The 26,733-nt window shown below is 41.1% G+C and overlaps 1 protein-coding gene across 1 annotated transcript; it reads right to left on the bottom strand.

Moving 5' to 3' along the window:
• Nucleotides 1–3,849: 3,849 nt before the first annotated feature.
• On the bottom strand, nucleotides 3,850–24,934 carry LOC100498620 (probable RNA-binding protein 46). The gene is made up of 5 exons (XM_018093696.2): nucleotides 24,896–24,934; nucleotides 15,486–15,650; nucleotides 12,192–12,659; nucleotides 6,787–7,563; nucleotides 3,850–5,981 (listed from the first exon to the last, which is right to left on the bottom strand). Exons 2-5 carry the CDS (start codon nucleotides 15,634–15,636, stop codon nucleotides 5,776–5,778), a joined length of 1,602 nt encoding a protein of 533 aa, XP_017949185.2. The 5' UTR covers nucleotides 15,637–15,650; nucleotides 24,896–24,934; the 3' UTR covers nucleotides 3,850–5,775.
• Nucleotides 24,935–26,733: the final 1,799 nt, after the last annotated feature.

Genomic DNA, 26,733 nt, shown 5'->3' with positions numbered 1-26,733 from the left:
AACATCCCCCTTATAATTCCTGGAGACCTTCAACCCTATATGCAGAGTAGTGGATAGGTACAGATATGGGATCTATTATCTGCAATACTTGGACCTGTATTTCTGCATATACAGGTATAGGACCCGTTATCCAGAATGCTCGGGACCAAGGGTATTCCAGATAAGGTGTTTTTCCGTAATTTGGATCTCCATACCTTAAGTCTACTAAAGAATCAATAAAACAGCACTTAAATCCAATAGGATTGTTTTGCATCCAATAAGGATTATTTGTATCTTAGTTGGGATCAATTACAGGTACTGTTTTATTATTACAGAGAAAAGGGAATCATTTAACCATTAAATAAACCCAATAGGGCTGTTCTGCCCCCAATAAGGGGTAATTATATCTTAGTTGGGATCAAGTACAGGTACTGTTTTATTATTACAGAGAAAAGGGAATCATTTAACCATTAAATAAACCCAATAGGGCTGTTCTGCCCCCAATAAGGGGTAATTATATCTTAGTTGGGATCAAGTACAGGTACTGTTTTATTATTACAGAGAAAAGGGAATCATTTAACCATTAAATAAACCCAATAGGGCTGTTCTGCCCCCAATAAGGGGTAATTATATCTTAGTTGGGATCAATTACAGGTACTGCTTTATTATTACAGAGAAAAGGGAATCATTTAACCATTAAATAAACCCAATAGGGCTGTTCTGCCCCCAATAAGGGGTAATTATATCTTAGTTGGGATCAAGTACAGGTACTGTTTTATTATTACAGAGAAAAGGGAATCATTTAACCATTAAATAAACCCAATAGGGCTGTTCTGCCCCCAATAAGGGGTAATTATATCTTAGTTTGGATCAATTACAGGTACTGCTTTATTATTACAGAGAAAAGGGAAATCAGTTTTAAAATTCTTAATTATTTGATTAAAATGGAGTCTATGGGAGACGGGCATTCCGTAATTCGGAGCTTTCTGGATAACGGGTTTCCGGATAAGGGATCCCATACCTGTACTATAAAATGAACATGAGGGAGGGTAAGGGACCTATTATCCAGAATGCTCAGGACCTGGGGTTTTCCAGATAAGGGATCTTTCCATAATTTGGTTCTCTATAACTTAAGTCTGCTAAAAATCATTTAAATATTGAATGAACCCAATAGGCTTGTTTTTCCTCCAATAAGGATTAAATATATCTTAGTTGGGATCAAGTACAGGTACTGTTTTATTATTACAGAGAAAAGGGAATCATTTAACCATGAAATAAACCCAATAGGGCTGTTCTGCCCCCAATAAGGGGTAATTATATCTTAGTTGGGATCAAGTACAGGTACTGTTTTATTATTACAGAGAAAAGGGAATCATTTAACCATGAAATAAACCCAATAGGGCTGTTCTGCCCCAATAAGGGGTAATTATATCTTAGTTGGGATCAAGTACAGGTACTGTTTTATTATTACAGAGAAAAGGGAATCATTAAAAAAATTAGAATTATTTGCTTATAATGGAGTCTATGGAGATGGCCTTTCTGTAATTCGGAACTTCTGGATAAGTTTCCAGATAAGGGAAACTTTTTTTTTACAAATTTCACAATATTTCATTCATTTTTATATATTTGAATTGTAAAAAAAACTCACAAAATAAAATAGCTTGAATGTTATGTGTGCTCTTCCCGCCGACTAATTGAGAAGCTTGCCAGGCTTTAGCTGCCGAATTGTCTCATTCAAAGATTTTTTCACTATTTTGCCGCAATATTGTTTTTACAATTTGAGATGTAAGATGTAGATCTCTATAAAACTATATTGCATGAAACAGCCCATCACTAAATGGTGGATGAAGGGAATGGAAAAGGGCACAAACATATAAAGTCCTTCTAAGCAGCACAGCCAGCAGCTCTGAGACTGTTTCATAAGTAATAGTGAACCTGAAAAACCTTAACCTGAACCCAACCCTAATCTGCAAAATGTCGTAGGACAGACACACAACCCGTACCTGTGTCTTTCCACTCTGTACGTTACCTCTATGTGCACCTTAGGTTTCAGGACAGGAAAACTTCAGGAGCAGAGGAAGAATGTACTTCCCCAGTCACCAGCAATGGTCGCCCAAGTTTCAACCCTAACCTGCTTCACCTAAGAGTAAACCGACAGATCACTAATAAGTAATCAAGTTATTCTCGATCATCCCACTCTCAGCAATCTGTCTCGCTACACGCAGGCTTTGCAGCAGTCTTTTTCATGTGTTGTTTTTTTTTTGCTCTAGATCTTCATCCTGTAGGAAGTACAAGCCAAATATGCATTAGTAACCTGTCCATCATATAACTGACTCTGACATAAAGCTGCATGTAGAGAGACAGATTGCTAAGAAAGGAATATTTAAAAAATCTATCATTTTCATGTGATGAAGCTTTTACTCATTTTATTTCCCTAATTACAGTTAAATAAATATTATGGTAAATCTTATGATAAAAGGCCAATAAGGACCTGTAATGTTCATGGAGTGCAGCTCAGGGAGTCTATACACCCATGGCCGGTCATCAAAGTGGGAAGGAAACCTGATTGTAAAGTATCAGTGAGGTGCTTAAATAATAAAAACAAAACATTTTTTATAATATATTTAATAGGAACATGTTTCAGAAAAAGTTAACATATGATTTGAACATTAAAACCATCACAACTTTCTTTACTGAAATCTAAATGTTCTACATTGTTAATAAAATAAGACAATGAACAGATGAAACACAAATAAGCTGACAGAAAGTGAATTCAGGTCGACCATCTTTACAGACAGTTTTATAGTATTTGCTTTTCCCTTTAGAAACACTTCTAAACACTGACACTTCCGGAAGTAAAACTGCTGAAAGATGTCTGACTCGCAAGTCAAATGCAGTAAAGAGGCAACAGAACATTACAGCTAATTGTACAGGTAGAATTTTCTCCACAGGCAGATAGATACAAGTACCCCCATTGTGCAGCCAGCCGTCGACTGGGAAGCAACGAGGAGAGTATTGGGGCTGAAAGGTGAGTGCCAAACAAGCCAATGGAGTGAGACATACGTTTCTCCACTGGCAGAAATACACGGGAGGAGAAAATGTGCCACAACATTAATAAAATAATAATGTGTATTTATGCAGTTCCACTTCTAAAACATCTCAGCCTTTTGGAACAGTGGACCTATTAATGCATATGGTCTAGAACTTTTTTAAAGGCCTTTTTTTAAAAAAAAACACAACAAACTAATAGAGGTTTTAACATAATAATATACAGACTGATAACAACAGTGAGGGATTTTTTTCTTCTGAATTTAATATGTTAAGTGTTAGACATTTGTGATAACTGCTAACAAACAAAACATGGGGTTTAAGAACTTCAAAGGTTTTTATTTAATAAAAATGTGTTCTTATTTTATTTTAAAACTGTGACTCTTTATAGTTCACTGGCTGGAGGCATAAGGTGAATTAAGCAAATGATCACAGTGCTGTTATGGGTTCGTGAATCTCCAAACATGAAGTGCAAATGACATTTTCATTGTTGCTGAAGCTCTGCAGTTTAATATATATATTTCCTATCTTAGGCTGATGCCACACGCGGCGTAGGGCTGATTTTTTCGGCAAGCGGAAAAACGCTTGCCGAAAAATCAGCCCTACGCCTGCTACTTGTGCCTGCGCCCGAATGAATGGGATACGCTCGGGTGCAGGCACATGTAGCCAATATACACATGAAAACGCAAGAGAATGCAAAGTCTCGCGTTTTCATGCGTATATCGGCTACATGTGCCTGCACCCGAGCGTATCCCATTCATTCGGGTGCAGGCACAAGTAGGAGGCGTAGGGCTGAATTTTCGGCAAGCGTTTATCCGCTTGACGAAAATTTCAGCCCTACGCCTCGTGTGGCATCAGCCTTACATCCACCAGCGAATCAAGTTTCTACTGAGAAGCCGCCCAACCCTGCAGCAATAGCAGCTTCCCTCTCTCTCTATATCCTCAAGGATCAATTTGTGCTGTGACATCCAGAAATGAAAAAACTTTATTTAATCTGTAACTGTTATTTATTTGGATTACTAGAATCTTGGGGGCTGGATGTTATATTATGAGATAGCACATAGCACATATACATAGTTGGTAGATGGGATTGTGGTTATAATGGGGAAAAATAAGTAAAGGGATATAATTGTATATGGTTTATCTGAAAATTGGTTAGGTTAAAATGATACTATGTTAAGTTGTATTGCCATCATAGAAACCAAAATACTCTTTTTTCAGTCTTTATTTAGCATAAGGGTGGTTCAACATGTTCACTGGGGTCAGTTAGACCAGTGGCACCAATCACTTCTCAATAGAAGTTTAGTGAATGCAGCCATATTGCCAAGCATCAGAGCAGTGGCAACAATCAATTAAGAGTTTAATTACAAATATATAATTTAAAACGGAAAGAAGAACCTGACGTCACTCCTTAGATTGTTGTTAACTAAAGATGGTGCAGGAGTGAGTTAGGAGAGGAGCTGAACTTGTACTTTTGACTAATTATCCATGTAGACAGATATGAGAGATGGCGATAACAGGATGTTAATAAACTGGCCATACATGCCCAGATTTGGTCAGGCCAGTTTAAACTATACTCCTAGCTGGGCATGTATGGCCAGCCTGGAATTCTGCAGTCCAGGTCGATAAAGGATTTCCAATGGTTGCCGAAGAAAGTGAAAGGAAGCTGCAGCTCCTATTCATGCTATTCTGATCATTCAGGCAGTTGGCTACAAAGGTGGATATATATATATATATATATATATTTACAATTAAACATGAATGCCCCTTGTACAATATCCTTTCCTTTGCCCCAGTTGTAGTGCCACACAGTTTGCCTGTGTACGGCCATCTTTATAATAATCTGCCCTTATATTCCATCCACATTCTGGATGACTGGAATAAGCAAATTATATCAGTTTCAATTTTAGGTTTGAGAGAAGCAGTATCGATTAAAAATGCCAAAGAAAGCAACATTTCAAAATGCCTTATAATACCACTGCTATAACTCAATAAAATATTAAAGTTAATGTGTGGATTTTCTTCTTTGCTAATTATCTGAGAGCAGCAGAACATATTCAGTGTTTGTATGGGATGTTGCTAATATAGGGTGGCTTGTTTTGAAATGATAAACGTAACCTTCTAGGCCAATATTTTTGTGGCATTTATTTTAAATGTTAGTGTTCAAGGGGGATCTCCACCCAAAACTGTTTTTGCTTAATTAAGAAAAAAAGTTATTCTAGTCAACCAATATAAATTGTCAGTTTTTGCTTTTTTTGAAAGCATATGAAACGTATCTGTTTATCCCTCTTTGTATATGAGGATCTCATCCACGTCAGCTGGTTCTGCTACCCTGTTTCACAAGTCTGAACCAGTTGTGTAGATGTAAAGGATAAGAACAGCCAATAGATGTTTCACTAGCAATTACATTTACAATTAAGCTTAACATTACTGAACATTTTTAAAATAATGTATATTGGAAAATTTTCTTGCACTAAGCAAAAAAAAAAAAATGAAACAACAAAAACCAAACAGTATTTGGGTAGAGATCTCCTTTAAAACAACACAACTGGGTAAAAACCATACAGAATTTGCAGCAGCCATTGGGGAACTGCATAATTCTGTCATAATATTAAACTGCCAACTCCCTAAAGATGTTTTGGAAGCAAATGCATTTACCTGAAATGAATACACTGAATAAATATTTTACAAAAAAATACTTGCAAGTAGAAGTTAAAAGAGATGACACAACCAGTTTAACAGGCAGGCTTATCCTGAGAAATAAGACGCTTGATTGGAGACATAAAGCTGCTTTCCCACACTGCCTCCATTAGTCAGAGAAACATTTGGTGAGGATGGGTAGCTGGAATACGAGTACGGTTTGGGTGTGTAAGGGAGGACACCTGATGATCCAGATGCGGCAGCAGTGCTAGGCAAAGATATATTTTTGCCTGAAGTAGGATGGTAACTGTAATCTAAAAATAAATAGAAAATGTATTATACATTATAAATTAGCAAACAAAATGTTTCATATTTTACACAGAGCCTATTGTCTCAAACACTTGTATTCTTCAGGTTACCAGTGATAGATCAGTATACATAAAGCACATGTATCTACTAGAACAGTGATCCCCAACCAGGAGCCTCATGTTGCTCACCTACTTCTTGATTGTTGCCCCCAGTGATTTTTAAAGCAGGTGCTTATTTTTGAATTTCTGTGGGCTGCCAGTCCACATAAGTGCTCCCAAACAGCCAATCATAGCCCTAATTTGGTAACCCCCAGGAACTTTTTTTCATGCTTTGTTGCTCCCAATTTTTTTTTATATTTAAATGTGTCTCACCGGTAAAAAAAGGCTGGGGACCCCTGTATTTCCATATTTCCTTGCTGAGGAGATACAAGTCCTTGTGGGTTCAGCATTTGCCAACACCTCTCCATACTGACACAGAAAAACACAGTCTACACAAAAGCCAATTTGATCTTACAATGACATCCTTGTAGGTGACATCTTTAACTTAATTAACCTGCTTTTCTCTTAGAAACTGTCCTTTAGTCATTTTCATAATTAAAATTAAAAAAACAAAAATTCCCCAAAACGGTCCTAAGCCCATAAAATTTTATTACATAGCCCCTTTAGAATGTAATGTCAATAATTATTCATTGTGTCACACTGTAACTTGGATAACCTGTATAACGTTAATTCACAATGTTATATTTCCTACATAAAGTAAAAAATATTTTTTATAATTTTAATAATTCAAATATACCAGGACAGTACTTACCTAAATGCATTAGTGTAAACTGAGCTGCCAGTTCCTTTGCGTCTTCTACAATTGAACACAGCTTGTCTGGCATGAAGTAACTGTTGGTGTTACCTGCAATGGCTGGCACTATAACTTTATAAGCTAAGAGCATTTTCCCATCTTGACCGGTAGTTGCATACAAATAATATTCAGGGAATGACCAATTATTTTTGTAACAGTAGTACTCCAGGTGCATTACTGCTGAATGGAAATGATTTATCTTCAACGAATACAAATTCATTGGAGTAAGCTTTGTTCCAGGAATACATGGATATGTGCATCTCTCTGCTTCTAGGAATGTTGGGCTGTTCTGATTGTAATATGCTGGGACATTTGAACACATATCAAGAACCTTCTGGGATCCTTCTTTATTTGCAAAATTCAGTAAGCATTCAGAATTAGGATTCATGTGACCATTTCCATTCTGCCTCCAGGCTGCTTCTTTATTCACCGGCTTTGCCAGTGTTACCTCTATCCTCGCTCCATCAATTAATCTTCCATTCATTTCTGACATAGCAGCAATGGCATAATCACGTCTGAAAAAGTGCACAAAGGCATAGTCTCTTATTTTTTTGACACGTTCAACAACTCCAGGTTTGTACCTGTTGAATTCAGCTTTAATTGTTTCCTCAGTCGTTGACATCATTAAATTTCTAACATACAGAACCTTTACTTTCTGCATTGTTTCTTCGTCAACTTCTTTCTCTGGATCTGCCCAGTCAACCTTTATTGTACGTCCCCATAACTGGAACGTTCCTGAATAACAAGCAGAAGAAGAAGAAGTAGAGATTAACATGTTATTAATCCAAATAAGTAATAATATCAATGAATCCAATTTTCAAGACTTCTGTATCCCCAGTTGTTTGACTATGACTTTAAATAAAATCGTTGTAACAGCAGGGGGTACATTTACTAAAACTCTAATATTTCTCATTTTAAAAATTTGACTGAACTCACTTCCATGTCTGACATTTACAAAAAAATCTGAACGGAATAAGTCTGTGTGGGATAAAGTTGAAGAAAACTGCGACTTTTTCGAAATGTTGCCCTGAAAACACAAATTTTTCAAATTGCCGCACAAAAACCAGTGTCAAAAATCCTAAACCTCTAAAGTTTCAAGGCAAAAGAAGAATCTTTCAAAGAGAGGGAAGGGACATCTGCCATTAACTTTTTTCTACTTGATCTCAGCAACTTTTAGCTGGCAAAAAAGTTCGGATTTTTAGCCGTTTGGACGCATAGTAACTCTTCAAAAAGTCTCAACTTTTTTTTTGTGACTTTTAGGGCTAAGAATCCAAATCAGAAAAAAAAATCTGATGGTTAGTATATGACCCCTAAGTATTAAAAGAAAAATGGACCGAGAACTATTTCCAGAATTTTTCATGGAGATTTCTACACAAAATTTCATGAACTAAAATGCATTGCATTGTTAATTGTTCTCATGTTTTCTGAATTCTTCTGTAACTACAGAAATTGAGATTCCAAAATAACATATTTTAGCTGCTGGGTGTACATAACTGAACAGCAATGAGGAGAAAACATTTATGGGATTTTAGCAGTATTCTACTTTAGGCTAATGCGGAAAAGCGCTTGCTGAAAATACCGCCCTACGCCTCCTATATGTGCCTGCACCCGAATGAATGAGATACGCTTGGGTGCAGCCACATGTAGCCAATATACACATTAAAACGAGAGACTCTCGCGTTTTTATGCGTATTTCACTACATGTGCCTGCACCCGAGTGTATTCTATTCATTCAGCTGCAGGCACAAGTAGGAGGCGTAGGGCAGAATTTTCGGTAAGTGTTTTTCCGCTTGCCGAAAATATCCCCCCTACGCCTCGTCTGGCATTAGCCTAACAATTATTATTTTCTTTGAAATAGTAAAACTATAGGTTAGACAAGAGTAGAAAGGTTCAAAAGAAGACATTGGTTTTTGTGGATGCTCAGTACATACTGTATCAAATACCAGCCACAAACAAATAATAGCAATAAATAAACAACAACCCCTGCTCCAACTGATGGAAATTTCAATGTAAATTTCTAGAAACTAAACAAATATAAATTATTGTGATGCAAACACTATTGTTCAGTCCCTCAAAGGGGGTTGTTCAACTTTAAACTAACCATAAGCATATTGTAGAGCAGTGCTGTCCAACTTCTGCGGTGCCGAGGGCCGGAATTTCTCGCGCATACATGGTGGAGGGCCGCTAATGGAAGCCAGTTTGACCACTCCCCCCTTTTAAACCACACCCACTTCAAACCACACCCATTTTATCACAATGGTGTTAGTGCAGACACACCCTAAAATCCATATGACTTCTCCTCCCCTGTGGATAGCACAGCAACCCCCAGCATATAATTACACACCTTAGGGACCATTTAATGGCTATTTCCAACTGCTAACAAACTCCCAGAACAAACCCCTGCCAGGTTCACCTCCCACAGGCAGCATAGGGTAGAAAGAGTATGGCACACACAGGCAGCACTCTGCCTGGCCTACGCTACCTGTGTGTGCCATACTCTGCCTGCCCTATGATGCCTGTGTCTGCCATATGCTGCCTGTGTGTGCCATACCCTCCCTGCCCTATGCTGCCTATGTGCCTACCCTATGCTGTCTACACACAGGCAGCATAGGCCAGGCAGTACATACAATGTCTGAGGTGTGAACAGACAAACAATGTGGGTGATTACAGCCCAAGCCTGAGGTGTGAACACTGCAGGGGTTGAACAATGCAGAGATTAAAAGGTGTGAACACTACAGGGGATTACATGTTTAAACAATACAGGGGGATTACAGCCTGAATCTGAGGTGAGAACCATGCAGGGGGCCAGTTAATCTCAGTACTGATACCATTTAAAGCTTACACAAGGGTAAAACATCAAAGCAGCCAGACAGGTGGGGGGCCACAAAGAGGGGGGTCAAGGGCCGCCAGTTGGACAGCACTGTTGTAGAGTGCTATTCTGAAACAATTTGCAGTTGGTCTTAATTTTTTATTACTTGTGATTTTCAAATTATTCATTTATATATTTAGCGACACTTCAGTTTGAAATTTGAGCAGCAATATGGTCACTAGGGTAATTTATACCCTAGCAACCATATTGCTGCTCAATTTTCAAACTGGAATCTGAATAGGAGTTGGCCTGAATAGAAAGATAAGTAATTAAAAGTACATAACAATGAAACTATAGCCACAAAGAGCAATAATTTTTGGCTGCAGAAGTGTCAGAATAGGAAAGCAAATAATTCAAAAACAATAAAAAATGAAGACCAGTTAAAAAGTTGATAAGGACCTGTCATTCTATAACATACTAAAAACCCACGCTTTAATTAAAAAAAGTATAGTTTATGTGCAAATCCGCCAACAGTAAAGTTTGGGTATAGTACAGGTATGGGATCCCTTATCCGGAAACCCATTATCCAGAAAGCTCCGAATAATGGAAAGCGCGTCTCCCATAGACTCCATTTTAATCAAATAATTCAGAATTTTAAAACTAATATGCTTTTTCTCTGTAATAATAAAACAGTACCTGTACTTGATCCCAACTAAGATATAATTACCCCTTATTGGGGGCAGAACAGCCCTATTGGGTTTATTTAATGGTTAAATGATTCCCTTTTCTCTGTAATAATAAAACAGTACCTGTACTTGATCCCAACTAAGATATAATTACCCCTTATTGGGGGCAGAACAGCCCTATTGGGTTTATTTCATGGTTAAATGATTCCCTTTTCTCTGTAATAATAAAACAGTACCTGTACTTGATCCCAACTAAGATATAATTACCCCTTATTGGGGGCAGAACAGCCCTATTGGGTTTATTTAATGGTTAAATGATTCCCTTTTCTCTGTAATAATAAAACAGTACCTGTACTTGATCCCAACTAAGATATAATTACCCCTTATTGGGGGCAGAACAGCCCTATTGGGTTTATTTAATGGTTAAATGATTCCCTTTTCTCTGTAATAATAAAACAGTACCTGTACTTGATCCCAACTAAGATATAATTACCCCTTATTGGGGGCAGAACGGCCCTATTGGGTTTATTTAATGGTTAAATGATTCCCTTTTCTCTGTAATAATAAAACAGTACCTGTACTTGATCCCAACTAAGATATAATTACCCCTTATTGGGGGCAGAACAGCCCTATTGGGTTTATTTAATGGTTAAATGATTCCCTTTTCTCTGTAATAATAAAACAGTACCTGTACTTGATCCCAACTTAGATATAAATAATCCTTATTGGATGCAAAACAATCCTATTGGGTTTAATTAATGTTTTATTGATTTTTTAGTAGACTTAAGGTATGGAGATCCAAATTACGTAAAGACCCCTTATCCGGAATACCCTTGGTCCCTGAGCATTCTGGATAATGGGTCCTATACCTGTACAGACAGCAGAAGTCTAAACACAATTTGCAACTGATCTTCATTATTTTAATTTCTTGTAGTTTTTGCAGCTCTTAGGAAGCATTTTTAAAATAAAAATAAAAGAAGGTCTAAAAGAAGTCAGAAAATAATAGTAACTGTAAGGGGCTGATTTACTAAGACACGATTTCGAATCCGAATTGGAAAAATTCCGATTGGAAACGAACATTTTGCGACTTTATCGGCGTCTTTCCGATTTTTGCGTAAAAACGCGAGTTTTTCGGCGTCTTTCCGATTTTTGCGTAAAAATGCGAGGTTTTCGTAGCCATTACGAAAGTTGCGCAAAGTCGCGATTTTTTCATAGCGTTAACACTTGCGCGCAAAGTCGCAAAACTTGCGCGCAAAACTTAAAAGGCGCGATGTTTCGCGCAAGTTTTAACGCTACGAAAAAATCGCGACTTTGCGCAACTTTCGTAATGGCTACGAAAAACTCGCGTTTTTACACAAAAATCGTAAAGACGCCGAAAAACTCGCGTTTTTACGCAAAAATCGTAAAGACGCAGAAAAAAATCGCAAAATTACCGATCATTACGAAAAAAACGCAATCGGACGCATTCGGCCCGTTCGTGGGTTAGTAAATGTGCCCCTAAGTAATAATACAAGAAACCCAATAACCAGATAGCATTTTTAGGTGCTGTCAGTTAAGAGGCAGTCTAATAGATCAAAAAAAAAAAGTTTTTAAAAGTTGTCAATCTGTAATATAATAAAAGTTCCCCTTTAAACTTCTTTTCCTATTTAATTCAGTTTCTAAGATTTTAATTGTGGCTCTTCTTGGTAGATTAGGTGACTGCCACTTCACTGAATTTCTGAGAGAAGAGACACAATAAAAAAAAAGAAAATAATGAAGTGCCAGCGTAGAAGTTTCAGGTGTATTCAGATATCCATAGACAGCTAGAAACAGAGAAGCATCGGCACATACGCTGTAGCACAAATATAGGTTTCTGACACAAGCGTTACCTGGAATTAGCTTTCTTCGTGCCATGGCAGCTGCTCTGTGAGATTCATACGTCACAAAAGCAAAACCACGATTTTTTGTTTTATCTGTTGCACTAGGGCACACAATAACATCCATCACTCCTTCTGTTACTTTCTTCATTTCCTCTAAAATGTCTTCTTTTCTCTTTTCCTGTGGGATAGAGCCAATAAACAGTCTGCAGTTGTCTAAACTGGCACAGACTCCAATAAACTTTCCTTGGCGAATTTCATAATTATTTAGCATTCGAATGGCTAACAAGGCTTCTTCTTTGTTTGTGTACATGACAAACGCATAGCCTCTATTCTCACCACTAAATTCCATCATCAGCCTAAACTCATATATTTTTCCAGCCCTTTCAAACAAAGGAACCAATTCATCTTCATACATATCACGAGGAATTTTTCCTACAAAAACTTCACAGCCTCGTGGAGGTGGAGGTCCTTCCCAACCTGGAAAAAAAATGAATGCAAAAATGGAATCGGTCAGCAGCACTAGCAAAACAAATACATAGAGAAATGTGAGATACAGGTAGGGGACCTGCTATGCAATATATTTGAGACCTGGGACTTTCTGGATAAGGGGTCTTTGTGTAATTTGGATCCCATACCTAAATATACTGAAAAAGCATTTGAACGTTAAATAAACCTCATATGATTGTTTCACCTTCAATAAGGGGTAATTATATCTTAGTTGGGATCAAGTACAGGTACTGTTTTATTATTACAGAGAAAAGGGAATCATTTAACCATTAAATAAACCCAATAGGGCTGTTCTGCCCCCAATAAGGGGTAATTATATCTTAGTTGGGATCAAGTACAGGTACTGTTTTATTATTACAGAGAAAAGGGAATCATTTAACCATTAAATAAACCCAATAGGACTGTTCTGCCCCAATAAGGGGTAATTATATCTTAGTTGGGATCAAGTACAGGTACTGTTTTATTATTACAGAGAAAAGGGAATCATTTAACCATTAAATAAACCCAATAGGGCTGTTCTGCCCCCAATAAGGGGTAATTATATCTTAGTTGGGATCAAATACAAGGTACTGTTTTATTATTACAGAGAAAAGGGAATCATTTAACCATTAAATAAACCCAATAGGGCTGTTCTGCCCCCAATAAGGGGTAATTATATCTTAGTTGGGATCAAGTACAGGTACTGTTTTATTATTACAGAGAAAAGGGAATCATTTAACCATTAAATAAACCCAATAGGACTGTTCTGCCCCAATAAGGGGTAATTATATCTTAGTTGGGATCAAGTACAGGTACTGTTTTATTATTACAGAGAAAAGGGAATCATTTAACCATTAAATAAACCCAATAGGGCTGTTCTGCCCCCAATAAGGGGTAATTATATCTTAGTTGGGATCAAGTACAGGTACTGTTTTATTATTACAGAGAAAAGGGAATCATTTAACCATTAAATAAACCCAATAGGGCTGTTCTGCCCCCAAGAAGGGGTAATTATATCTTAGTTGGGATCAAATACAAGGTACTGTTTTATTATTACAGAGAAAAGGGAATCATTTAACCATGAAATAAACCCAATAGGGCTGTTCTGCCCCCAATAAGGGGTAATTATATCTTAGTTGGGATCAAGTACAGGTACTGTTTTATTATTACAGAGAAAAGGGAATCATTTAACCATTAAATAAACCCAATAGGGCTGTTCTGCCCCCCAATAAGGGGTAATTATATCTTAGTTGGGATCAAGTACAAGGTACTGTTTTATTATTACAGTGATTAAATAATTTTCAAAAATTTTAATTATTTAATTATATTTGATTAAAATGGATATGGCCTTCCCATATTTAAGAGCTCTCTGCGTAATGGGTTTCTGGATAACAGATCTTATGTATGTATTGCTGCTAACATACATACAATACATAATAATATGTTCAATGTAACAGCATTAAGCTATAAAGCAAGAGCAATTTGCAAAATTCATAGTAAATGAGCCCCTGTAACGTATTAATTAAAACCTTTGCTGCAATAATAAAAGTACCGTATTTTTCGCCCTATAAGACGCTCCGGAATATAAGACGCACCCAATTTTAAAGGAGGAAAATCTAGAAAAAAAAGATTCTGAAGCAAATACTGTAGTAAAATATTTTATATCAACTGTATAAAGTTAATTGTCTCTGGGCTCGCACATAATGAGGCTTCCCCCAGGGCCCCCCCAAGTATCCTTCAGCTTCCCCCAGGGCCCCCCCAAGCATCCTTCAGCTTCCCCCAGGCCCCCCCAAGTATCCTTCAGCTTCCCCCAGGCCCCCCCAAGTATCCTTCAGCTTCCCCCAGGCCCCCCCAAGTATCCTTCAGCTTCCCCCAGGGTCCCCTCCAAGTATCCTTCAGCTTCCCCCAGGGCCCCCCCAAGCATCCTTCAGCTTCCCCCAGGCCCCCCCAAGTATCCTTCAGCTTCCCCCAGGCCCCCCCAAGTATCCTTCAGCTTCCCCCAGGGCCCCCCCAAGTATCCTTCAGCTTCCCCCTGGGCCCCCCCCAAGTATCCTTCAGCGTCCCCCAGGGCCTCCAAGCATCCCCAGCTCCCCCACGGCACCCACAGCATACTTCAGCTTCCCCCCCGGGCCCCCAAGCACCTTCCATTTCCCCCCAGCGGCCTCCGGCGAATGTGTCTTCCTCTCTGTGCCGCGGCTCCCAGCTGCTTCTGTACTTTTATAAGGTTGCGCCCTGTACGTGTGACGTCAGTACGCACGGGCGCAACCTTTTAAAACCCTGTACACAGGTCTTGGTCTCGGTGCAGGAACGAGGCATTATGGGAAATTTCTTTACAGAACTCAGTGGTTTTTTTTTCCTATGAGACTTCTGTTCATCTGAACGGGAGAAATATGGGGAGACTTAAGCGCACTATTAAGAGAACTGAAGGTATGCCTTCAGCTTGAGATTAAAGGTGGCCATACACGCACCGATAATATCGTACGAAACCTCGTTTCGTACGATATTCGGTGCTTGTATGATATGTCGGCGAGTCGACCGATATCGCAGGAAGCTGCTGATATCGGCCAACTCGCTGATCGGACTAGTTTGAAAATTTTGATCGGGCGCCATAGAAGGCGCCTGACCACAATCTCCCTTCAGCGCTCAATCGGCAGAAGGAGGTAGAAATCCTATTGTTTCTACCTCCTTACCTGCCGATCCAGCCCTGAATGGTGTGTGGCGGATCGCCACGTGTATGGCCAGCTTAAATCTTTATTCGCCTTTCTTTGTCCTTTAAGCTCAAAAACAGAACTGCACTATTGCAAACAAGCTGCTTACCAGGAGGAGGGCCACCAAATTTCCTCTGTCCATTTACTTGTACCATGGTGTAACCGGTCTTATCGATTAAAGCAAGCAAAGCTACTTGAGTCTGAATGCTAAAATCAAATTTGCTGCATCCATTGAACATATCTGTACAATTATCTTCCATGTCTCCAAAAGCATCTATTTTAAAACCAAAAGAAAACATAGATTACCAATATGTATTTTATATGAGACTATTCTTTCACAAATCCTCTTTGCCCAGATAATTTCATCTGTATTTCAGAGACAGACAAAAACAAACACCACAATGCTGCCTCAAGGAGAAAGTATTAAAGGGGTGGTTGACCTTTAAATCAACTTTTAGTATGATGTAGACCAGGGGTGGGCAAACTTTTTGGCTCACGGGCCACATTTACTCACCCCCGGGCCAGGGCGGGCAAGGCAAGGCCAGCGTTACGGCCCCCTTCGTCTCTTTAATTCCGGCACGCCAATGACACCAAGTCTCGCGTGATGAGACTTGGCGTCGTCGGCGGGCCGGATTAAAAAGGCCAAGGGGCCGGATGTGGCCCGCGGGCCGTAGTTTGCCCACCCCTGATGTAGACACTCATATTCTAAGACAATTTGCAAATGGTTTTCATTTTTTATGGTTTTTGAAATATTTAATTTTCTGGTTGCTAGAGTTCCGCTGGATGGAATGATGTTCCCCGTTCCCTGGCTGATATGGTATTATTATTTACAACAGACAAACAAATAATGAGAGCAGTATGAAAAAACCTTGCCATTATATTTATTTACCATAAATACCCCATAATGCGATTCTTTTTTTTAGACTTGAGAATAATAATAAGTTAATGTATTAGTTACCAAATACTTGGACTTATTTCAAAACTCTTCTCCCCTAAAAATGAAGTCTCACTGTGACATCCAGTAAATAATCCTTCAGAAAATAGTCATCAGGTCAAGGTGATTAAAAACCATGTTAAATTTGTTATGCTTGCAGTATGTGTTTTTTCCCTCCAGTAAAGAGCAAAAAGGACACTGTGGAAAGTTTTATGACCTGCCCATAAGAACAGGTCTTTGCATCAATACTCCTCCTTTAAAGAACAAATTTACCTATTTTTTATCCCTAAAAAGACCCTAAACTGCCCCCAGAATATACTTTGCCTACCCTATGCTGCCTGTGTGTGCCATAACCTGATTGTCCTACCCTACCTGTCTGTGCCATACTCTGCCTGCTCTATGCTATCTGTGTGCCATACTTTGCCCACCCTACCCTGCCTATGTGTACCATACTCTGCCTGCCCTATGCTGCCTGTGTGCCATACTCTGCCTGCCCTATGCTGCCTGTGTGTGCCATACTCTTCCTGCCCTATGCTGCCTGTGTGTGCCATACTCTGCCTGCCCTACCCTGCCTGTGTGTGCCATACTCTGCCTGCCCTATGCTGTCTGTGTGTGCCATACTCTGCCTGCCCTATGCTGACTGTGTGTGCCATACTCTGCCTGCCCTATGCTGACTGCATGTGCCATACTCTGCCTGCCCTATGCTGCCTGTGTGTGCCATACTCTGCCTGCCCTATGCTGCCTGTGTGTGCCATACCCTGCTTGCCCTATGCTGCCTGTGTGTGCCATACTCTGCCTGCCCTATGCTGCCTGTGTGTGGCATACTCTGCCTGCCCTATGCTGCCTGTGTGTGCCATACTCTGCCTGCCCTATGCTGCCTGTGTGTGCCATACTCTGTGAACCAGGCAGGGGTTTGCTCTGAGAGTTTGTTAGCATTTGGAAATCATCAAGGGGTCCCTAAGGTGTTAAATGATGTTCTGGGGGTTGCTGTGTTATCCACAGGGGAGAGGAGGCATATGGATTTAAGGGTATGACTTAATAAATGTCATATATATGTGATGTGTGCTACAAACATTATTGTGGGTATGGTCTTAAAGAGGAACTATTGTGAAAATCAAATTGTCTAAATGGATAGATATGATGCAAATAATAATATTGTCAAATGCATTTGTTTAACAAAAATGCTTACTTTTTTAAATAAAACAAATAACATTACAGACTTTTAGAAGCCTTTCTTTGGGAGCCAGTTCAGGTGATTGCTGAATGGGAGGGGCAACACCTTGCTGCGATGTCATAACACCAGTAGCAAAGTCCCGGCCTCCTCTATAATGAATGCAAAACATTCTCCCACCAACTGTATGTGCTCTTTCTAACTAAGGCTGGTTTCTCCATATATGTACAGATCTACTGATCTTAGTAGTCAGGTCTGAGAAAGAAAACAAAGTGCGCATATGCACCCAGGTCTGTATTTAGGTCCAGTGGCACACCTATATAGGCCCTCTATGTTGTGTGTGTGACGTCACTTCTACCAAGCAACCCCATCCCTACCCCTCACCCCCCCAGCTCTTATAATGGGGCACCTGAGGGCCGGGTTCATGTATTTTCTTGTTTTTGTATTTAAAAAAAAAATGCCCCCACCTTCGCCGCAGATTTCCATAGGAGAGGTGAGGGGGTAGGGGAGCTTAGACACTCTGTGGGAGTGACGTCACACAAACAATGTAGGTCTGGTGCCTAGGGCGACTAAATACACCCCTTGACCTCGGGTGCTTTAATATAAATACAGCTCTGTATAGAAGTATTGCTTGCACTGGAGTATATGCAACATTTGGTGCGGTTTGTCATCTGTAACCCTTTAGCTGCCAAGCATGTACGTGCTTTCAAAAAAAGTGTTCATCTGCTAAGCATGTATGCCTTACTTTGTTTGGCAGATAAAGGTCCTGCTTCCTCCCCCCCCCCTTTCCCCATCCAGTGTTGCCCACTCCAGGACCCTCCAGGACCCTCATGCGATCCCTGCATCCTTCTACCTCCAGAACAGGCCTTCTACCTCCAGTGGCATTTATTTGCACTACTACATACATCTACACCCACTTACATGCATTTATACACACATACAGCACACAATTTAGCACAGTATTTTTTTTCATTTTGCACACTAGTTAGGGGGTGTTACGGCACTGCGCTATTTTCATTTTGGGGTCAGTACACACCAGAGACTTTGGTATATCTATGCATATTGGGCATCAAACTTCGAAGTGATTTTCCAAAAATTTCACAAATTTTGATAAAAACCAATAACTTTAGGAAAGCATTGCGACTTGGTAATTTGGAGTAGACAGAATTGTGCCTATTGTGCCCAGAATCTGTTCTTTCCAAAAATGTATAATTTTCTGGGATAAACCTTCTGTTAGTGGTAGTTTTGCCCTTGAAATCTAAAGTATGCAGCTTGACAAGGGGACTCCTCAATTTCCCTCTGAACCCCATTGTTACATACATTAATAAAACACCAGGAGCCGGAAATGGGTAAAAATAGGCCACCGCATTTATTTACATTTTATCAAATAAATAGGACCTTGCCAGCCTCACCCCAAGGCAATATTCAAAGCCAGAATTCCATAAGAGATCGCTACTATGCTCTGCTGTTCCTTACTGAAGACTTGAGATCAGCACTATGTCATTATATCCACCACTGAGTATTAGGCTGCCTCTACCTACAGAGAGGATGGCCCCAAACTCTGCTACCAGCAGGAGCTGCATCTCCCACCATGAGAGAAGTTCAGCAGCCCTGCTGCCGGTCCTGAATCTGCAGTGCCTCGATGATAGGAAATCCAAGCAGGCTGTCACCTAGCACAAGCAGTAGTAGCGTCTGTATCAATCAACCCACCGTGCAGTCAAAGGAGAGAAGCTCCTTTCTCCCTCTTCTAAAATTTCCTGTGCAGTACTCTGGCAAGGTCCTACCGCCACAACGAGCCCAACTGAAAATCTTCAGTTGGGTTTGTCCCCACCATAAATTGATAACTATGTTATAAAACATTTCTTTTTGTATCACACATACTGTACCACAGGATAGAATAGAATTGGCCATTAGCTCTATGGTATAAATATATATCATTTTTTTTTTTAAATATCATATGTTTGCAAAACATAAATACTTTTCTTTATTGAAATACCTTTAAATCTATGACCATGTGCAATTACCAACATGGCCAGCTATGGATGTATATTTTTTGGACACGTTACAGCAAGGCAAAACTTCCCACTAGGATGCCTGGCATATCAGCCCAAATAGTTCTCAACTAGAGGATTTGATGAGCACAAAAAACAAAAACCACTGGAGCATTCTATAGGCCAAGTGACTAAAAATTTGTAGCATTATTTTGCTGCAAATTACCATGTATTCTGCCCATGTGGTAAACTAGGATGCAAACACGGCTTTTCAAAGGCAATCTGATTCTATCCTGGATACCAAACTTGCACTTCTATTAATAAGAATGGAGCACAAGTCAACCAACCCCTTACCATGCCCTCCAGCTGTACACGCCTAGCTCAGAGGGTAAGATCAACCAACCACTTACCAAGCTGCTCCCATAGCTGCCTGTCCACTCTGTGGAGACCTCCCTCCGGCTGTACTTGCCTAGCTCAGAGGGTAAGGTCATCCAACCACTTTGCCATACTGGTCCAGTAGCTGCCCATCCATACTGTGAAGACCCAGCTCAGAGACCCCAGCTCTGAGGGAAAGGCCAACCAACCACCCCACCATGCTGCTTCCGTAGCAGCCCTTCCACACATATGGAGACCCAGCTCAGAGACCCCAGCTCCGAGGGTAAGGCCTACCAACCACTCCACCATGCTGCTTCCATAGCAGCCGTTCCACGCATGTGGAGACCCAGCTCAGAGACCCCAGCTCCGAGGGTAAGGCCAAACTGCTCCTGTTGCTGCTCCCGTACACTTGCTGCTCCTGTACACACTACCGCAGCTCTGAGGGTAAGGCCAACCAACCACTCCACCATGCTGCTTCCGTAGCAGCCCTTCCACGTTTTGAGGGTAAGGCCAAACTGCTCCTGTCGCTGCTCCCGTACAGACTACTGTGCTTTTTGCCACAGCCCATCCCTTTGTGCAGAGACCTCCATCCAACCTAGCCAAAGCCTAGCTCATAAGGGCCCAGCTCAGGGAAAAAGGCCAACCAACCACTTTTTCTTAGGCTTTGATATTATAGTCACTGTAGTGAAAACTAGCCACAGAAATAAATAAATAATAACCTTGTCGAGAATGGGGGCTATTAGTTTCTTGCCTGCTTGTACGCTTACTCCTTGATCGCCCTCCCCCCCAGGTGATCAAATCATATACTGACAGTGGGGAACTGCTTTCTGCCCAGAAAATTTAAAAAATAAGTTCTATGAATTAATAGCATTGTGCCAGGGAGCTATGTGATCAGCTTAAATATACATATATATACATATATATACACACATACACATAATAAACCTATGTCTACCCCCGCGCGCAAATGGAAGCTACAGTAAGCAGGCCTCTATCATATAATCTTGGGGTTGCTAATTCTATATAATTGCACAGATATGGTGAAATTGTATCTACCCCCCAATTGCAAGCTGAGTGCCCTGAAACTGCAAGCGACATTGTGCTAAGCGTATGGTATTTTCACAGGCGCTGTGGCTTTCTTATACAAACCTTTTTTCAGAGGGAATGCTTGCCAGTAATCAACCACCATCCGCCTTCATGGACTACCTGGCATGCCAGCCACCCAACCGCTACGGGTTGGGTGGGCAAGTGTAACCAGGCAGCCAATTGTCAACACTCCTGCGGGACCCATGCCCATCAAGCACCTGCCTCGCTAACAGTCGGTTGCATCCCAGCTAAGCTACAATAGGCAGGCTCTGTTTTTTATACTTACCCATTGGTATCTGGACTCCTACTAGTTGTACTAACAGAGGATTATACTATATGTAGGTTCTGTCTGCAGTAGCAGCGGATTGTCCTCTGAGCATGACCTGAAATCTGTGACTCAATAAATTAGAGGTAAGGATCCTACTAAAGGCTGCTAAATCGAGAACTATATCTATAGAAATACCATGCAATGTACAGACTTCTTAAACCAAAGCCTGGGAAAGTTACTGTATTCAGGCTTTGCCCTCTTCCTGACTAAGCTCCTCTCTGTAAACTCAAACAGCCTGGATTTCTATATTTAATAGAGAGGATGCCTTTTTGGACCCAGCCTGACTCCCCTGCTGCCCAAGTGACTACAGTGCAATTAACTGCTGTAACAGCAACAAGGAAGTGACTACTGAGCAGCCTGCCCAAATAGTTCTACCCCCAATGCTAGTAGTATAATGAGGAGTAAATTTGTATATACTGCAACTAATAACATTATGTAAAAGAGAGAGGTCTGTACATGGTCCATGATACACTCACAGGGGCAATTGTACTGTAATCCCCTCCTCCCTCACTCTCTCTCTCTCTCTATATATATATATATACAGTGGCTTGCAAAAGTATTCGGCCCCCTTGAACTTTTCCACATTTTGTCACATTACAGCCACAAATATGAATCAATTTTATTGGAATTCCACGTGAAAGACCAATACAAAGTGGTGTACACGTGAGAAGTGGAACGAAAATCATACATGATTCCAAACATTTTTTACAAATAAATAACTGCAAAGTGGGGTGTGTGTAATTATTCAGCCCCCTTTGGTCTGAGTGCAGTCAGTTGCCCATAGACATTGCCTGATGAGTGCTAATGACTAAATAGAGTGCCCCTGTGTGTAATCTAATGTCAGTACAAATACAGCTGCTCTGTGACGGCCTCAGAGGTTGTCTAAGAGAATATTGGGAGCAACAACACCATGAAGTCCAAAGAACACACCAGACAGGTCAGGGATAAAGTTACTGAGAAATTTAAAGCAGGCTTAGGCTACAAAAAGATTTCCAAAGCCTTGAACATTCCACGGAGCACTGTTCAAGCGATCATTCAGAAATGGAAGGAGTATGGCACAACTGTAACCCTACCAAGACAAGGCCGCCCCCCTAAACTCACAGGCCGAACAAGGAGAGCGCTGATCAGAAATGCAGCCAAGAGGCCCATGGTGACTCTGGGGAAGCTGCAGAGATCTACAGCTCAGGTGGGGGAATCTGTCCATAGGACAACTATTAGTCGTGCACTGCACAAAGTTGGCCTTTATGGAAGAGTGGCAAGAAGAAAGCCATTGTTAACAGAAAACCATAAGAAGTCCCGTTTGCAGTTTGCCACAAGCCATGTGGGGGACACAGCAAACATGTGGAAGAAGGTGCTCTGGTCAGATGAGACCAAAATGGAACTTTTTGGCCAAAATGCAAAACGCTATGTGTGGCGGAAAACTAACACTGCACATCACTCTGAACACACCATCCCCACTGTCAAATATGGTGGTGGCAGCATCATGCTCTGGGGGGGCTTCTCTTCAGCAGGGACAGGGAAGCTGGTCAGAGTTGATGGGAAGATGGATGGAGCCAAATACAGGGCAATCTTGGAAGAAAACCTCTTGGAGTCTGCAAAAGACTTGAGACTGGGGCGGAGGTTCACCTTCCAGCAGGACAACAACCCTAAACATAAAGCCAGGGCAACAATGGAATGGTTTAAAACAAAACATATCCATGTGTTAGAATGGCCCAGTCACAGTCCAGATCTAAATCCAATGGAGAATCTGTGGCAACATCTGAAAACTGCTGTTCCCAAACGCTGTCCATCTAATCTGACTGAGCTGGAGCTGTTTTGCAAAGAAGAATGGGCAAGGATTTCAGTCTGTAGATGCGCAAAGCTGGTAGAGACATACCCTAAAAGCCTGGCAGCTGGAATTGCAGCAAAAGGTGTTTCTACAAAGTATTGACTCAGGGGGCTGAATAATTACGCACACCCCACTTTGCAGTTATTTATTTGTAAAAAATGTTTGGAATCATGTATGATTTTCGTTCCACTTCTCACGTGTACACCACTTTGTATTGGTCTTTCACGTGGAATTCCAATAAAATTGATTCATGTTTGTGGCTGTAATGTGACAAAATGTGGAAAAGTTCAAGGGGGCCGAATACTTTTGCAAGCCACTGTATATATGTGTGTGTGTGTGTGTGTGCCGAAACACAGTAGAACTACTTCTGCCCTAGGTACACAGCCTGAGTGACAAAGTGTAGCCTCTATAAGAATGTTGTCTAAATAACTAGATGGCTATCTGGCAGGTTCTGCATGGGTTAATAATATATAGATAGATGACATCCGCAACTGGATAAGGCCCAGTAAATTTAGGGGTCAAACTCTGACAGCAGGCTGCTGAATCAAATGATTATATCTATAGAACTACTGTATAATACGTAGTGTTAGTAAAACAAAGCCCAGGAAAGTTACTGAATTCAGGCTTTGCCTTATTACCAACTGAGCCCCACCTCCAACTATAGCTCTCTGTATACTCCAACTACAGCTCTCTGTATACTCCAACTACAGCTCTCTGTATACTCCAACTACAGCTCTCTGTATACTCCAACTACAGCTCTCTGTATACTCCAACTATAGCTCTCTGTATACTCCAACTATAGCTCTCTGTATACTCCAACTACAGCTCTCTGTATACTCCAACTACAGCTCTCTGTATACTCCAACTACAGCTCTCTCTGTATACTCCAACTACAGCTCTCTCTGTATACTCCAACTACAGCTCTCTGTATACTCCAACTACAGCTCTCTGTATACTCCAACTACAGCTCTCTGTATACTCCAGCTACAGCTCTCTGTATACTCCAACTACAGCTCTCTGTATACTCCAACTACAGCTCTCTGTATACTCCAACTACAGCTCTCTGTATACTCCAACTACAGCTCTCTCTGTATATCCAACTGTAGCTCTCTGTATACTCCAACTACAGCTCTCTGTATACTCCAGCTACAGCTCTCTGTATACTCCAACTACAGCTCTCTGTATACTCCAACTACAGCTCTCTGTATACTCCAACTACAGCTCTCTGTATACTCCAACTACAGCTCTCTGTATACTCCAACTACAGCTCTCTCTGTATATCCAACTGTAGCTCTCTGTATACTCCAAATATAGCTCTCTGTATACTCCAACTACAGCTCTCTGTATACTCCAACTATAGCTCTCTGTATACTCCAACTACAGCTCTCTGTATACTCCAACTATAGCTCTCTGTATACTCCAACTATAGCTCTCTGTATACTCCAACTATAGCTCTCTGTATACTCCAACTATAGCTCTCTGTATACTCCAACTACAGCTCTCTGTATACTCCAACTATAGCTTTCTGTATACTGTAATGAGTTGCAGTAGCTGCAGCTCAACATCCCAGCCTGGATTCCTATTTAATAAAGAGGGTACATTTTTGGGCCCAGGCTGACTTCCATGCTGCCTGAGTGGCTACAGTGAGAGTAACTGCTGTAAAACTGCAAACAAACAGCAAGAGACTAACAAACAGCTTCCCAAATAGTTCTCCCCCCAAAGCCAGCAGTATAGTGAGGAGTTAGTGTGTATATACTGCAGCTAATAACATTATATTACAGAGAGAGCTCTGCCTCATGTTTCTACCTGTTCAGAAGATAGGAAGTGAACTCCTTCTTTTGTGACATCACATCCCTATCCTTCTCCACCCCCAGCCCAGCTTTCCCCCCCTTAACTTACTGCTTCTCGCCCAATCACAGCTGCATCTGATTTTTCCAATATTTAAAGATAAACCAGTGTAATGTGGCTGCTGGCCATTCGGATCCCTTGCCATGCAGCCCCTGCGCTTATAGCTTCAGGGCTTCCTTTGTGGAGCAGTGCTTTGGGAATTTGGTAGTGTACTGCTGGGAGTGTTTGGCCTATACAAGAAATCTCAATAATGTGATTCCATAAGAATCACATGTTTAGAAGTGCACACACATCCATACCCAACACATAGGGGCTGATTTACCAAAGCACAAATTCAAATCCCGAATGGCAAAAATTTGGATTGGAAACAAAATTTTTGCGACTATTTCGCCGCTTGCATTGCATTGCTTGCATTACATGCTGGGCCCCTCTAAATATTTATTTGCAGGGGAGCCCCAGGTGATCTCCAAATGCCACTGAGGCATGCTGCAGACTGAAATGATTTATGTGTAGTCATGCAGCATGTATCTTAATTATTTATTTGAAATGTTATGTTGTAGAAACTGTGGTGGAACTAAAACCATACCTCCCAACATTTGAAAACCGAAAAGAGGGCCAAAAAGACTTGGCGCGCGCGCAGCGTGGCACATTTTTGACCACGCCCATTTTTGTGATCACGCCCCAATTAACACACCCCATTTTTTTGTAAAAATACTCCTTTTATATAGTTGAAATGGCGGGATCAGATGCAAATGTGCTATACCCTCATACTGTACTACCTAAGGAAAACAATATAGCAACTCCTACATATAAAATACAAATATAGAGAAAAGGCAGTCAGTTATAAGTGAGTTCTAACTATCTACCAGTTTTGCCCCCCCTACACAGGGGAGACAGTACCCCTCATACTCAGAGCCCCCCATACACAGTGCCCCCATACACAGTGCCCCCATACACAGTACCCTTTATACACAGTGCCCCCCATACAGTGTGCCCCCCATACACAGTACCCTAAATACACAGTATCCTTTATACACAGTGCCCCCCATACACAGTGCCCTTCATACACAGTACCCTTCATACACAAAGCCCCCCATACACAGTCCCCTTTATACACAGTGCCCCCCATACACAGTACCCTTCATACACAGTGCCCTTCATACACAGTGCCCTTCATACACAGAGCCCCCCCATACACAGTGCCCTTTATACACAGAGCCCCCCCATACACAGAGCCCCCCATACCCAGTATCCTTTATACACAGAGCCCCCCATACACAGTACCCTTTATACACAGAGCCCCCCCATACACAGTACCCTTTATACACAGAGCCCCCCCCATACACAGTACCCTTTATACACAGTGCCCCCCATACACAGAGCCCCCCCATACACAGTACCCTTTATACACAGAGCCCCCCCATACACAGTGCCCTCCATACACAGAGCCCCCCATACACAGAGCCCCCCATACACGCGCTGACTCCTTGCGCTGCTTCTCTCCTTATGTGGCTCCTTCTCCAGCGGTCCCAGGTCCTTTTATAAGCTTGCGCCCCGTCTGTACGTGTGACGTCATTACGCACGGACGCAACCTTATAAAAGGGCCTGGGACCGCCGGAGAAGGAGCCACATAAGAAGAGAAGTAGCGCAAGGAGTCGGAGCACTCAGCTTAAGACCTCTCATCCTGCTGTCGCGGATCGTTCTATGAATGTCCCGCATTTCCGTAATCTATTACAGAAATGCGGGACATTCAGGGAACTATCTGGGACAGCGGGATGCGCTATAGAAAGCGGGAC

The sequence above is a fragment of the Xenopus tropicalis genome, chromosome 4, assembly GCF_000004195.4.
Source record: "Xenopus tropicalis strain Nigerian chromosome 4, UCB_Xtro_10.0, whole genome shotgun sequence".
In the NCBI taxonomy this organism is placed as follows: domain Eukaryota; kingdom Metazoa; phylum Chordata; class Amphibia; order Anura; family Pipidae; genus Xenopus; species Xenopus tropicalis.
Note: the sequence above shows the minus strand (reverse complement) of the source record. Positions and strands in the feature narration are given on the sequence as shown.

Excerpts from the sequence above, each read along its gene's own strand:
- LOC100498620 (XM_018093696.2), bottom strand. The coding sequence starts at position 15,636 with ATGGAAGATAATTGTACAGATATGTTCAATGGATGCAGCAAATTTGAT. Across the intron at positions 7,564-12,191 it reads ACGAAGAAAGCTAATTCCAG|GAACGTTCCAGTTATGGGGA; the intron begins GTAACGCTTGTG and ends CTTGTTATTCAG. Across the intron at positions 5,982-6,786 it reads GTTTACACTAATGCATTTAG|ATTACAGTTACCATCCTACT; the intron begins GTAAGTACTGTC and ends ATTTATTTTTAG.